The following is a 15,954-nucleotide window of genomic DNA, read 5'->3' as shown; positions in this document are numbered from 1 at the left end:
GCACTTTACTTCCTCTGTGCTCCCCCAGAGCAGCAGGAACTTCCAAATTCTAGCCTCCATTCAGGAGAACATTCTTTCCAGAGAATTCCATCCTTTTCTTTAGTGTGTCTATTGGACAAGGGAAATACCAAAAAACATTTGGGCTGGGGGCTTGGTTACTTTCATTTTCAAACTGCCCTGGAAAGTTCTATGGCTTTGACATTGAATCAGTATCAGAGCATAGCAGAGGCCACTACTCTAACGTGCGTTCCATAATATATTTTCTTCTGTTGGAAAGTATCCTAGACTATGGGGAGATTTTTTCTGGGGTCTTCCCTGGATGCCTCAACCCAGGCTGCTGCTTGGCCATCTTTTTCTGTCTCTCATTGGCATCTCTGATCAGAGTGACAGAAGGATGATAGGAGATCAAGGCAACATGAAATGCTCCCTTCCTTCAGAATAGACAGGGGGAATGAAATTGGTGAATTTAGCTGAGGGTGAGCAAGAGAATTCTAGACGAGAAGGCCAGTGGAGACACTTCACTATCCTGAAGCTGCGTGAGCATTCAAATAGGACCTCATCTGTTTTGTTAAATTGACAATTTCCTTTAGCAGGAAATAAAGGTTAATGCTGAGTTTCAGACCAGCTACAGAGTAAGAAATAGCTTCACTTTTTAAAGACTTGGCTTTTTAAGGCATTCTGCATGTAACCCAATTTCGTTTGATGGAGTTTGTTTTTCCTTCTCCATTTGCTGCCTAGAAATGTGCGCTTCATTATCTCCTGCAGAGTTGGGGTTGCAGGGGGGAGAGATCTGGAGACTCAGAGTTCTCCGGGCCTCAAAAGCTCTCAAAAATAAAATAAAATATATTAAATAAAAGTAAAATAAATGACAAGAGCAGCCATCCCAGTGGATTTGCTGTCTCAAACATGTCACACCACACAGCTGTAACTCCTAAGGGGTACTCACTGGACCCCTTCAGTTTCCATTTCACAAGCACGGAGTCAAGGCCAAACCCAAACAGGCAGTGGATAGCACATTAGCACAGACATACACAGGGGTAGATTTTATTCCAGGGCAATGCGGTTTTTATTTGAGAGAAAAGATTGCATCTATCATGCCCCTTTCAGGATACAACAAATTAATACTTTGTTTTGGATTTTTAGAAAAATTTAAACCTTCCAATGCTCTAACATGAAGGAAGGGCTTTATCTACATAAAGTGATTATAATGGAATATGATTGCCTGGGATAAAATGCATTACGTTAGAATTGTCTTTTCGAATATTGATATAAGGAAACACACACACACGCACACACACACACACACACACACACACACGTGATTGTAGAGTAACAACTTTTTAATTTAAAAAGAGTAATCAAGCAATTACCAGGGAGAAAAGACACAAAGTGCCAGGCCTCTCAATAGCACTGGCTGGGTACATGGCTCAGGTGCCCTCAATAAGTGGAAGTGAATTTACTTGATGTCACACAAAAGAGCCACTCCTCTCAGGATCCAGTGATCTGGGGACAAAACTGTTCGCAGGTACACCACGGTGATGAAGGTCAAGTCAGTACGCCTCGGTTTCTTGTAAATAGGACACACATACAGCTTGGGGTCCTTGGGCGCGATGGAATTAATGGCAAAGATATGCAGCACAGGCAGCTGTGTGAAGAGCACCTTGGGAGTGGATTCTGTAAGCTTCCCATTCCGTCTGTCCCAGGCTGCTCCATCCATGTAGAGCCCATAAATATACACACCTTCCTGGAAGAGTCAAGCACGACGTAATAGGATTTTTTTTAAAACTTAGGCGCTGTGAGATGGACATTCATTACTGTAATAAAGGTCATCAGTTTAGAAAGAAGACATACACCAGTCTTAAAATGCCACCAGAAGAACAAATACCACTGGGTGCATTGCGTGAGTAAAATACTGAGCCCCATTTTCTCCTGCGGCCTATCTTGAGGCCATAAGGGCTGTGGAAACATGCCGTTATTGCTTATTTGAGCAGAGGGCTAGCCCGCTGGGGACAACAGACTTAGCCAGCAGCACCAAATCACCTGTGCGCAGAGATAAAAGTCTCAGAGAGGCCCAGTCTGTCATGTAGGGTCAGAACAAGGAACAGGATTTGGAGCCGGGCGCCATGCGAGATCTCAGCCTGTGCCAGCCAAGCCAACATGCCGCTCTAACCATCTCAGTCAGTGAGAGTTGTGCAGCCAGGCCCAGAGAACAGGAGAGTCAGAGCGCCCCCAGAGGCCAGTTGTGGTAGAAGGCGAGCAGGCCTGATAGTCAGGGAGGGGGTGTGTTAGTTCAACAGTGGCTGCTTGTCATCCTGTGTCTCTCTTTCACACAAAGGGGCCCTGCCCTTGAGGTCTTCACCATTAAATCGGGGAGAAAGACATGAATTGAATACAACACACACTTTTTAGAGAGGCTGCCTGGTGACCAACACTGAGACTAAGTGCAGGGACTTGAGGTAAAAGGCCACCTTGGGCTGGAGTGCTTGAGGGTCTTTGTGGAAGAGACAGCTTTGAAGGGTGGGCTGCTTTTGGAAAGAAAGAGGAGAGAGGGCAGGCATCCAGGCAGGAGCAATATAGTACAAAGATAGGTAGGATGGGTAGGAAAGCCCAGGCATTTTATTTAGCAGAGAGTTTAATGGTCATAAAATAAGTTAGGGCTTGACCGTGGAAGACTACAGATGTCAAACTGAAGAGTTTGAACTTTACGTTATAGGCCATGGGGAGCCATAGAACACATATTCAGTAAGAAAAGAAAGGCTAAAGGGAATCACGGGAAACTCTAATAATCATGTAAGCCCATAAGATATATCTAGGTAGAAGATGGTAACCATTTTTCCTTTCCAATGAGGAGTAGCTAAGGGGAAGCAAATGTAGACTTATTATAAGAGAGAGTGAAATTAATTGCCAAGTGTTTCCTGGAATTCCCCTCATGTGACCCAAGCGTATGAGGACAATATTTTGGGGACCAAAACCTAAAGTACATGGTTTGACAGTAAAATGGGCAATCCCAGAAAATCAGGACATATGTACGATTACCATCATTGGCAGTGACAATTACTACATGAACGATATAAAATTTAGATACCATCCGACGGTAAACTGTATCCCTTCTAGGTTCCTTTTAATCTCAGAACTTTGCAATAGTGTCACCCAAAAATTCATGTCCACTTAGGATCTCAGAATGTGACCATTTGGAAGTAGGGCCTTTTCAGATCTAATTAGTTCAGGTCATACTGAATTAAGGTGGGCTCTAAACCCAATATGACTGGTGTTCTTTAAGAAGAGGAGGGGATACCCAGAGGTACACATAGGGAAGAAGGCCATGTGATAATGGAGGCAGAGACTGAAGTGTTACCACTATCAGCCAAGGGATACCAAGGACTGCCTGCAACCATCAGAAGCTGAGAGACAGACATGGGACAGATTCCCTCCCTCCCCCCCCCCCCCCAGAGCCTTTGGAAGAAACCAACTCTGCCAACACCTTGATTTCAGACCTCTGGCCACCCAAACTCTGAGGAAATAAACTGCTGTTGTTTTAAGCCACTCAATTTGTGGTACTTTATTGCAACAGCCTTAGGAAACACATACATATCTCAGTACTGCTCTAACAAATACCTACAAATGTGGACATGACTTTGGAATTGCATGATGAGAAAACACCAAAAGAATCTGGAAGGGCATGATTGAAATCGCTTAGGTCTACTTGAATGGAAAGATCGCTGGTGGAAATATACTGGTGTGCTTCCGGTGAGATGGCAGACAGAGTGAGGACAGGCATTGGACGCTAGAAGGAGGCAACCCTTGCTGTAAAGTGGCAGAAAGGGCCAGAATTTGGAATTCATCTGGTCCAGGCTTCTTCTTTGGCAATTGAGGGAGTGAAAGTCACAGAGGAAGGGAAAACGGGGCTAAGATTTATTGAGTACCTATGTGGGGTCCTAAATGATTCCATTGAATTGGCACAACCATCTTTCATGAGGTTGAATTGCTGGCCTTATGTCACAGAGGAAGAAGTTGAGGTCAAAAAATTAAAGAACTTGCCCAAGTTCACAGAGCGGGTAAGTGCCAAGCAGTGGCTCTCAATGGCGTCTGCTTACCTCGGGGCCCCTGCTCTTCTCCCCTCCAGGGGTCCCTCCACCAAGGGGTCCCGCAGCTAGTGGGGGCACTGCTGGAACTGGCCCAGAGCTCAGGACTGCGAATACTATTGGTCTCTACTGCCCTCCACACTCGTCCAGTCTGTGAGCAGCCCACAGCTGCAGCAGGAGACGTGTGGAAAACCCTTTTTTAGCAGACACAAATGTAACTTGTCATTGTAAAGAAAGGCTGTCCGGGGAGTTCCAGTGCTTGGCATTAATTCCTGCTCCAGCAAATGGAGGAGGTTCCAGCGTCAAAGTCCCCTGGTTACGACTGAGGAAACCCCACCTACAAAGCTGAGGTTCAATCTCAACTCCTCTTGGGTGGGCATGCATTTGGAGGTTGATACGCAGCTACCACTTGGAGCTCACTGAATGAATTTACTAAGGGCTTCTGTATGCACTATTACATCCTCCAGGCCAATGGAGGGACAGAGACTGTGGCCAAATGATTGTACCCGTGGAAAAAAACACACCCACCTTTCTGAGGAGAGGGAAATTGGCAGTTTTAGGAACGTGGCCCTTGACCTGGTTGTGCATAGCATACGTGTTGGCTGGGGGGAGGCAGCCTGTCAGGCATGAGGAGACGGACTGGGGGGTGCGATATGCCAGACCGGGACCCCCACCTTCTCCCCTCTTTGAGTGGTGAATGTTCTGTTTCAGGCATACTGCATCTCAACAGGTCTTAACCGAGGCACTCATCGGTCAGTTTTAAGCAGAATGTGAACTTGCAACACTGGTTCCAGAACTGCCCCTGCTATTTGCCCAGTGGTGCCTACCACGGGGGGTGATGTGATCTCCTCCTTGGTCTGCCGCAGAACTTCGTTGTGGATGGTCACAGAGTCCAGGGCCCAGCCTTTGTGGGCGCGGGTCACTTCCTGCCTCATTGCTGTGAGGAAGCCTTAAAGAAAAGAAAAAAGATAATGCCGATGCCTTAGATCAGTCCACTCGAGAAACAAGAAAGGAAGAAGCTCCAAGTGTTAGCTGCTTATCAACCTCCAAATGCGTGCCCACCCAAGAGGAGCTGAGATTGAACCTGAGGGGCACATTTCTTTCTGTGTTTTGTTTCTATGGGGACCTGCAATGAGCTAAGTATTCCTTGCTGGCTGACAGCAGGAAAGCAGCACCCTTTCTGCCTCAGAGAGAGCTTTGGTTTGAAACTCTCATGGGGTTTCAACCACTCAAGTGTCTAAAGATTGTAATCCAGGCCTAGCTCCTCGTCTCTATTTGAAATCACACTGCTTAGGAACAAGACTGGAATGGCAAATATTCTGCGATCGGCATTCCAACTAAAACTAGAATCAAACCATTATCAAGCTTCTATTTGCTATAATGGAACAATTTCATTTTGTCTAAGGAAGCAAGGCATAATGCCAAAATAGAAAACCCAACTTTCAATTTGATCAAACAAAGCAATCACACCGGAAAGGAAATCTATGTGTTTTAATGTGCATAATACGGTTATTTTTAAGGCAATACAAGGTTACACATATTGTGGCCTTTCTTTAAACTTAATACAATATTTGCAAACCATGCCATTCAATTCAACAGGAGAAGCCTTTCTTGGAGAGCAGCAATTAATGTTAGAAACTACACTCTATACTTCAAATGGACTTCAAAACCTTAAGAAGATTTTATCTGTGACCTCTATATTACGTTTGGCTCCCATGTTAATAGTGAAAATCATGAATAAATTTTGGAATATGTTATGTCCCCCACCCCTACTCCCAGTCAGATCTGAGGATTATTATGCACCAGCATGTGAGAATATTGTATCAAGTTTGGGAACAGAGGGAAGAGAAGAAGTTGCAAGACATAATAACAGGCACTGAATTACTACCCCTTGAAGCTGGAAAGAAAAACTAGGCCCTAGCTTGGCTTAATGAGGCAGTCCAGTTCTTCCAGTTTCCAAGTCCCTTCCTGGTAACTGAATTAGACACTTGGGGAGGCCCACATTCATTCATTCATTCATTCATTCATTCGTTAAGTCTCTAAGGAGTAGTTCCCGCGTGCCAGGCACAGCTCTTGGTGGGATGACCACAAAGATGAATAGGCCATCCATGGACCCTGCATTAAAGGAGCTCAGTCTAGAAGAAATGTGGAGGAAGGCAAGGCATATAAACACAGTGTTGTTATGAGCAGAGGTGTAAAAATAAACCACTCGGGAAGACAGCTCAAGGCAGGCTGAATCAAGAGGATGAAGTTGAAGGTGACTCTTGTAAGGTATGTAGGAGTTTACCAAATGGGACAATTCCAGTTAGAGGAATAGCATGTGCAAAAGCATGGGGATCTAGGCTAAAGGTGAGGCCTTTGTTTGTGCAGATACCACATCTGGCCTAACCCAAGCTGTCCCGTCACCACACAAAGCAGGCTACCACCGTCAAGGGATTAAAGAAGCTAAGTACACATAAGGAAGCCCTCAGTGACCAGACAGTGATCTGGAGTCACATTCCAAAGGTCATGATGTGTGAGACTAGGCAAAATTACGTGGCATTGAATGGCAGTTCCATCTCCCATATAACCTCAAACAGCAGGGAATGTTGGTAGAAAGGAAAACTGGAATATTAAAGCAGCAGATTAAATTAAAGGTAAAACCACCTTGGTCCAGTGGGCTAAAGCACTGTCCCAGGCTTTAATGCATTTGAATGATCAACCAGTAGGGCCTGCTGCCCCATATGCCAGACTGGGGATGCTTGCCAAGGTACCCAATACCATAAAGGTAGGGAAGTTGCAGGAAACAGCCATTGTCCCCACTCTCGTTGTGAGTCAACATGCTATGCTGCTGAGAACACCAAGCCCCACCACACCTGGGAAAGGAGTTATCTACTGGAAACTGCAATGGGATGTCCTTCTGGGATGGCTGAGTTACTTCACACCCCTGGGTGAGGGGGAACTACTCAATCTTCACTGGGATCCCACTGTCCTGCTGCAGGCCAGACTGTTGAGATGTAGTATGCCTGAAACAGAACATTCACCACTCAAAGAGGGGAGAAGGTGGGGGTCCCGGTCTGGCATATCGCACCCCCCAGTCCATCTCCTCATGCCTGACAGGCTGCCTCCCCCCAGCCAACACGTATGCTATGCACAACCAGGTCAAGGGCCACGTTCCTAAAACTGCCAACTTCCCTCTCCTCAGAAAGGTGGGTGTATTTTTTTCCACAGGTACAATCATTTGGCCACAGTCTCTGTCCCTCCATTGGCCTGGAGGATGTTATAGGACACACAGAAGCTCTTAGCAAATTCATTCAGCAAGGCTTGAATGATAGCCAACAGAGCCTGTCCTTACCAAACACTGAAATGTCTCTAATGAGAAAAACTGTCTTCCAAAATAGGATGGCCTTGGACATTATTACTGCCTCACAAGGAGGTATCTCTGCCATTATCCAAATAGAATGTTGCTCATTCCTGATGAGTCTGCTAACGTATTATCTTTATTAAATCACATGAAGACACCAGTGAATGCCCTGAGTGATCCAGCTCCCAACCTAAGGAACTTAATAAATCAGTGGTGAGAATCACGGAGCTATCAGTGGAAAAAGCTGTGACTAACTTTGGGGATCATTGTCTTAATCTGTGTTTTCTCTTGCATGTGTCCATTCTGTTGGCGTGGTATCTCCCTCCTATGCAGCCAGATGGCTACCGAAAGAGCCAGCCTCATGCTAGAGAAACCCCTTGCTGACTGCTCAGGTCCCATTGCGGAAGAGGGGGAAGGTCATCAAGAGGACACAGCCACCAGCTGATCTGTGAGCTGCACTTGGGCAATTGGAGCCTCCTCATTCCCTCCCCTGTCCTTGAAATGTGTGTTCCACTTGCCCTTCCTGCTTCCAGAAGCTGCCCTAAGGACATAGCCTTGAGATAGTGATGTATTGTTGAGGCCATCTGGATGGTATACATGACTGAACTCAGTTAAGTCCTCTATATAAACTTTTAACGTTTGGCTGTTGGGTACAGAGATCTATTTGGCTTCTGGCCACCCAAGATAAACCTTTTATGTAAGTGTCCTTACTTATAAAACCTTCCACCTACCAATCTGAATGGCCTGAGTCTTTCTTCCGTCTCTCCCTGCTCTCTGCATATGGGGGCTGGTTTCAGATTACACCTTCAAAGCTCCCCAGGAAGGTGCAAACCAACGGTGAACACAATAATAAAATCCAATTCTTTCTTGTAAATCCCTCCATGAATGTCATTTTCATCATTCAACACTAAGCATGCATCCTTGTGGCGTATTAGACACTGTGTATCCAAGTAGAGTATTTGGATTTCAATTGACCCTATTATGCAATATTTTAAAATTCATCCCTGATCTATGAACCTACCAGGTCACAATGCACAATACATGAATCTTGGTCTCAACCGTCCTTTGGCACAAATTGAATAATTGAAATTTTCTATAACATTTTAAATTCCAACTAAATTGCAAATTTAACCTCTCTTCATATGGCACTCCAGACAATGACATAGGTGCCAGATGATGAATGACTAGGGTTCTCTCTTATGTAACACACCTGCTTTGAAGATTTCAGCCATTATTGAAGAGCTCTGAAAACCTCCTATCTCCTGCCTACTAGGGGATATGCATGATGTTGTCTAGTTTACTTCAATAGTATGCCTCCTAATGCTTGGGTAGCACTTTTAGTATGCCAGTAGGTATAATCTAGAACACAGATTACCTTGAACTGTTAAGAAAGGAAAATGTTAAAGAAATATATCTGAGGCCTGAGAGTGGAGGGCAGGGAACTGTTCTATGGGTAATTCCCACCCAGAGAACATGGAGAAGATAACATAGTTTTTCAAGTCTTGATAGTTTTGTTTTGGCTTCCTAAAAAGAAAAACATGATCTTGTGGAATTCCAATTGCAGTAAATCCACTGAAGTGTTCACTATTGAATTTAAAACAATGAATGGCCACCTTTCTTGTAGACTAATATCAAGGCTAATGGAATCAAAATCTTTGTTTTCTGAAGCCTGTATAATTTTATTTATTTTTCTTTTTAAAACATTTTTATGTTTGTTTATTTATTTTGAGAGAGATAGCATGAGTGGAGTAGGGGCAAAGAGAGAGGGAGAGAGAATTCCAAGCAGGCTCTGCGCTGACACAGTGCAGAGTTGGATACAGGGCTCAAACTCACAAACTGTGAGAGCATGACCCGAGCTGAAATCAAGAGTCGGTGACTTAACTGACTGAGCCACTCAGGTGCCCCTGAAGCCTGTATAATTTTAAAAGACTATTGACATATTTTTCTTTATAAAAACTTGAAAAGCTTTTGTCTTGGCACCAATTTAGTTTTAATAATTCTTAAACCAAATTTCAACCATCAGTGGTAGAAAAGTGATTCATACTTTCATATGTTTGAATTGAGAAACAAAAAGTTGGGGGAAGTCTTCACCAATAATAACCTTTTGTTCTTCATGATATTTAACCACCCACATGGAAATGGGTGATTTGACTATTCAAACATCTGAGTTGCATGTGTTCTAAATGAGGTGTTTAAAAAATTTTTTTTCACCTTCAAACTCATACAGCACAATGAAATCTTAAAAGACTTGTCAAGTTTTTCTTTAAAATTTTCACTTTCAAGCTAGTGTTGTACTTTGGAAACTCAGGTCTAAAATAACATGTGTTGTGTCTTAATTCCTATAATAGTAGTAACCCAACATTTCAGCAAACTAATTACTGTTGTTTGACTTGTGCAATCAGTCAGCCTAAAGAAAGCTGTAGAGTTCTTTAAGTATCATTTCAAACATGGCCTGAGAAGAGACTAAAGAAATAACTAATCAGGAAGGTTGCTTGTCTCAATTTGATAAGGAGGAGGTTAGTATTCTGTAATGATGCTCCTATCAGCCATTTTTTTTTCTTTAATAAATGAACCGGTCTTTATGTAACGGGCCTTAGGTTGGGCAGTATTTCCTGTCTTATTAGTTACCAAGCCTCCCAGTAGCATCTTCAAAGATGAGGAGAAATGATGTTCCTGCTGCAAGCGTATGACAGGCAGTTTTTCCCCCAAATGAGAAGCAAACAGAGTTCATTAGTAAGTTAAATAAAGGTCAGAAATCGTTAAACAAAGATGAGGCTGATCCACCCGGTTGAATAAAAATGCACCAGGCACCTCTCCTGATGCTTTGCTAGATGCTGTAAGGTGGGGGATCTTAAACTTGGCTGCAAGTTAGAAATATCTGGAAAGTCTTATAACTCCTGATTCCCATGTCACAACCCAGATCAGTAAAATCAGAATCTAGAGGTGGGACCCTGGCATTGGCATTGTTTCAAGGCAGGGCTTCTCAAACTTTAATGTTCTCAGGTATCAGCTGGGGAAGGAGCTTTTATTAACATGCAGGTTATGATTCAGTAGGTAGGTCAAGGGTAGGGGCCTGAGATTCTCCATTTCTATCAACCTCCCAAGTAGTACTGATGTTGTTGGCTGGTGGACCACATACTGGGTAGTCTAAGGCCTAGTTTACACATTAGAATGACCAAGGGAGCTTTTAAGAAAACTAACTGTCCAGACTCTAGAGGCCTCATCACCAGAGGTTCTGATATAATTGGTCTGGAGCCCCAGGCATTACTATGTATTAAAAGTTTCGCAGGAGATTCTATTGTACAGGTAGGGCTGAGAAATACTGCTATGTAGAAAGATCCACACAGCAGGCCACTGAGAGGTCACTGACCCAGATTTGTTTTAAGAACAAATTTGACAAGTAGTAACAGAAATGCCCCATGTACAAGCAAAATATTAGGAAGGCTGTCAGTTGTTTGAGTGGACTCCTTCCACAGTCCCTTGAGACATACATGCTCTCTGTGATGTTGTTAATCCAGGACGGGGTTGGCTTCAACAGAACCTGAGTATAAGTGGGAAAGCTGGGGCTAATTCTGCGGTCCCCTAAACCCACCATGTTTTATGTGCCAAAATGTAATTCCTTGAGCTGCTCTACCTTCTCTGAGTGCTACTTTATGCTTCCTTTCCCTTGCCCCAATCAAACCTTTCCATTTTTCCCTCTAGAGTGGTTCTATGGTCAACCAACTCTTCACAGAACATTCTCTCCATCTTCTTCCCCTTACTGGAGCCCTGCTCAACTCTAAAGACACAGTCCTTCCCAATTGTTCCTCCATCCTTTATGAGAATCTCTGCTGCTTTGACAAACACACCCTCAGGCCACATGCTCCTCCCCTCTCCAAATACTATCTGCCTCCATTCACTGAGCATCCTCGATCATCTGGGCCTCTTCAGCATCCATTTAGCATCTTGACCTCTCCATTCCCTGACCTTATCATTTCTGAAGACCTCCTGAACTCCACCTTTTCTTCCCTTCTTTCCCAGGTAGTCTAGATTCATTCTTGTCATCACTTGCCCAGCCAAAACTCCAATCCTACATGAATCCAAATGTCCCCCTTCCTATACCTATATCCAGGCTGCCGAATAATACTCAGACCACCACATCATTGCCACTTTCCTCAACAGGATTCTCAAAGCCACCCACGAATCTTTCCCTGTCTCCCTCAGTAGCCCAATTTCTCAAACTTCTGCCCCCTCCTTAAGTCTCTCCTCCAACACCTTCCTGCTCCTGAGATCACTTCATGTCCTTCTTCAAGGAGAAAATAGAAAGCATCAGATAAGAACTCCCTTATCTCTCTGCCATCAAACTGACAAACTCACTTGCATCTACACTCATTCCTCCCTACAATGTGTATGGTGTCCTTCCACCTTCTCAGAGTGCATCTCTCCTCTTGGAAGCCATCCCCTCTTTGCTTCTTTTATCTCTGTCTGTTATCTTTGTGTGCACTCTCTCTCTGTCTGTCTCTAACTCTCCTTTTATCTCTCTCTACTGGCTTCTTCCCAACCATATTTGAATAGACTCAAGCCTCTTCTATCATTATAAGAAGGAAAAAGGAAATCCTTTCTTCTTACAACCACTCCTCCAACTTGCTTTTCCTCTTCAAAGCCAACTTGCTTGAGACAATTATCCTTCTTGTTCATATTCTCTGTCTCTCCATTTCCTGTGGTCCTACTCACTCACTTTGAAGTCCAACTCCTCCACCTCCCCATCCACCTCACTGACACTTCTTTTGCCAACAATCTCCTTGTTGATAAAGCCATCTGACCACGTTTGGTCCTATCTTACTTGATTTCTGGCAGCTTCTGTCACTACTTCCTACTTTCCCCTCTTGTCTTCTACCACACTATGCTTTCTTGGCTTCCCTCTTCAAAGCTGTTTGGATATGAAAGGACCATTCACAAGGATTGGGTGATCTGGAGGATGGTGATACATAAGCAAATGTACAGAATCTTGATGAGGATGGTTTAGGAGGAAGATGACCAGATGGCAGTACTGGTGAGGTTCACAGGAGTATGGAATACTCTACATTCACAGTTGGAAGTGAAGAATCAGAATCTCAAACAAGGACTTTGGATGAGTCAGTCATATGCAGATAAACAGTTGCATCTGTGAGAATGGTTGACATCATCCATGTAGGTACCAGGGCCAAGGGCAGAACTTGCTTGAGAAGAGCCTACAAAAGTGGACTAAGAAGCAGTCCTAGAAGAGACAGGAGGAGAACCAAGGAAGGTGATGGACGAAAGCCAAGGTGTTAAAGAGTTTCCAGAATTGGCATCCTAGTATAGTTAGGGGGAATGAAGTTGGCAAGAAGGCCACTAGGTTTGGTAGCCTTGGAGACAGCAGTGATGAGGCTGGCCAGATTACAAGGGATTGGACACTTGGTAAGGAAGATAACGATGTGCAGAAACTAGAATTATAAGAGATGTGTATAAGGATTATGACTGAAGCCAGGTACATCTAAGCCCCTGTGACATGAAGGCAAGGAAGATGGGTTGTTACTCATTTTGGAGGCATTTTAAGGTGTCCACAGTCGTCCAATCATTCTGTGGTTTGAGGATAGAGCAGGTGAGTGCTATCACTCAGAGGTTTAGAACCCTGAGGTCCATTCACCTGGCTTCCCTCAGACATTAGGGGAAGCTCTGGTTCAGCACACAGTAGCTTTGGGGAATGATTATGATTCTTGTGGGATTAGAAGAAATCTCCCAGTCCCTTCTAATCCTAAAATTCTATTAAACCTTGGTGCACTTTTCCACCCAACAAACGTCAAGCTTTTTATAAGACAAACATTCAGAAAGTGCTGCTAGTTGATGATGTTGCCCTGAAAACAAATACATCAGCAAGAGGTTATAGATAATTTTTACTATAAAAAAAGATAACAGGACAAAAAATACCTATCCCCTTGCTTTAGCAAAATCCTCTCTAACAGAAAATCTTGATTTGTACTATGTATAACTTGTCACTGGTATCTCCTTTGTCAGACTGACACGGATTGTTGAGACACTGAGAAAAAAAGCAGAAAACCTAACAGAAGTTGGCATCCAAATGGCATCAGGCTCCAGGTGGAGTTAAACATTTGTAAAATAACGATACTACATGATTCAATCTAAGATAGAGGTGTGAGGCCTGAAGAGAATGTTCAGCCTCTGCATCAGCAGTACCTGTGAATCATACCTAACAACAAATGACAAAGCATGGCTATCAACTAAGAGGTTTTGAAAGGCAGTCAATCCCTACTCGAAGCCAGGCTCATTACAACTCATTTTCTACACTACGGCACAGGCGCACGCACACACACACACACACACACACACACACACACACACAAATTAGAATCTAAATCATATGTACATGATACTCTGAAAATGTACACCTGTGGAAACAAGAGACAGAACAATTCCTTCAAGAACCCTGAGAAGGACAATCTTTTTTTTTTTTAATGTTTTTATTTATTTTTGAGACAGAGAGAGACACAGCATGAGCAGGGGAGCAGCAGAGAGAGAGAGGGAGATACAGAATCCAAAGTAGGCTCCAGGCTCTGAGCTGTCAGCACAGAGCCCGACGTGGGGCTCAAACTCACAGAGTGTGAGATCATGACCTGAGCCGAAGTCGGATGCCCAACTGACTGAGCCACCCAGGTGCCCCCTGAGAAGGACAATCTTAAACAATATGTGAACATGTGTATCAACAATTGCTGGAGTACTAAGGTCCTCTTGGACCTGAGTAATCACTGGGGTGCAAATCCCTGCACTACCAAAAGTTGAGCCATTGAACAAATATTATAGGGTCATGGGTACAGAGAGCTTGACCATTTTTTTAATATTTTTGAGAGAGAGAGAGAAAGGGAGTGGGGGGAGGGAGATAGTGAGAGAGAGAGAGAGAGAGAAAGGTAGAGAAGATCATGTGTGAGTGAGGGAGGGGTAGAGAGAGGGAGACAGAAGATCCAAAGCAGGCTCCACGCTGTGAGCATAGAGCCCGACGCAGGGATCGAACTCACTAACTATGAGATCATGCCCTGAGCTGAAATCAAGAGTCAGCTGCTTAACCAAATGATCCACCCAGGCACTCCCGCCTGACCATTTTAATAATCAAGCCTAACTGCCATATAGGTGAGCTCATCAACTACTACAAGAAATTATTGTGAAGGGGACTGAAAATACCATTCCATGGTGGCTGACTCAGCCTCTTAGAGTATGACTGACAAAATATCAGACCGCCATAAGGCAATGGAGCAGTGCTACAAACAGCATTCAGCTCAGACACAGACTGGGGGGCACACAAGGCTATTACAACCTGTCCTTGTGGCAGCATGGGCCTTGAAGGCACTTAGGCCTGAGGAGCAATCTTTAGAGGTGCACGGGAAACACACGTCTGACAGTACTGGATGCCATATTACATTATAAGAACACAAAACTAAATGGTTATATGTGAAATTTTATTTTCAAATATTTCATAGCCTAAGTGATTTTGACTCTACGTATTTGTAATAAAACTATGGTCTTGTTGCAAACTGAATTACGTTTTACTTCAACGTGTTGTTTTTTTTTTTTTAATTTAAAAAAAAGCCCATTTATTTAAATATCTTGAGCCAAAGAAAGAAATTTCATTGAAGGGGACTGGGTTAGAAGATGTAAAACCCAGGAGATATAGTCATGCTAAGAATCAATTATTGTCAAATAGTGATCAGAGAAGCTTCCAATTGGAAGACGCTTTATCTGCTTGCACACTGCCTATGAACATGTATGAAATTGCTGTAATCTTTGTGATGTCCAGATTTGGTCAGGTGATATGGAACAGAAAGTAATTTTTCTCTCATGTCAAGAAAAGGAAAAGGAAGCAGAAAAGTGATTAGTGTGCAGGGAAAGCTGACCTCTACTATGCTACACCACAAATAAAAAGCAATCATAGACAAGACAAGGGTATATGTCTATGTACATGTGCATAAAGGTAGCATGCTTGAATCCAGGCCTTTCCAAGACATGAGAGCCATGAGAGAAAGAATCAGAGTTTAAGCTGAAAACAGAAATTAAGGAAAGAGAAAGGATTAGTATTACTAACAAATAATGACAAGAAAACTGAAATGTACATCTGCATTTGAATTTTTTTAAACGTTCTGGCTTGTGACATTTCTTAACAAACAGTAACAATTACAGATTAGTTCACATTAATACTTTGCCATTTTAAGTCATATTTCTAATGAAAAAAAAAAAACCAGTCATGGAAAGAGACTGTGTGTTGTGATATACAACTTAATTTGTCTGTGTCTATGGAAGGCCAGGGATGAACCAACCCCATTACCTTGGTTCTTGAATATCAAAAATGCACTTAATGACCTCACATCCTTTTGAAAATCACTGATCTTTACCCCTCTCCCAAATTCCAAGTCTGCCAACACACCTCTCCACCTGGATGTCCCACCAGCACTAGCTGACAAATCCAGTGCTCCTTGCTTTCCTCTCAGCCAGTCCCTCTTCCAACGCTCCCTGCCTTATACC

At 43.5% G+C, this 15,954-nt stretch overlaps 1 protein-coding gene across 1 annotated transcript in view; it reads right to left on the bottom strand.

Annotated features, from left to right (window-relative positions):
* Positions 1 to 1,038: 1,038 nt before the first annotated feature.
* Positions 1,039 to 15,954, bottom strand: part of DNAH8 (dynein axonemal heavy chain 8) — a 327,851-nt gene continuing 312,935 nt past the window's right edge. Inside the window, exons 92-93 of the mRNA XM_043591305.1 lie at positions 4,910 to 5,031; positions 1,039 to 1,744 (exon numbers count right to left, since the gene is read on the bottom strand). Of these exons, the coding sequence (XP_043447240.1) occupies positions 1,457 to 1,744; positions 4,910 to 5,031 (410 nt within the window). The 3' untranslated portion in view covers positions 1,039 to 1,456. The remainder of the gene's footprint in view (positions 1,745 to 4,909; positions 5,032 to 15,954) is intronic.

Source organism: Prionailurus bengalensis, chromosome B2 (genome assembly GCF_016509475.1).
Source record: "Prionailurus bengalensis isolate Pbe53 chromosome B2, Fcat_Pben_1.1_paternal_pri, whole genome shotgun sequence".
NCBI lineage: Eukaryota > Metazoa > Chordata > Mammalia > Carnivora > Felidae > Prionailurus > Prionailurus bengalensis.
This window is presented reverse-complemented; position numbering and strand designations above follow the sequence as displayed.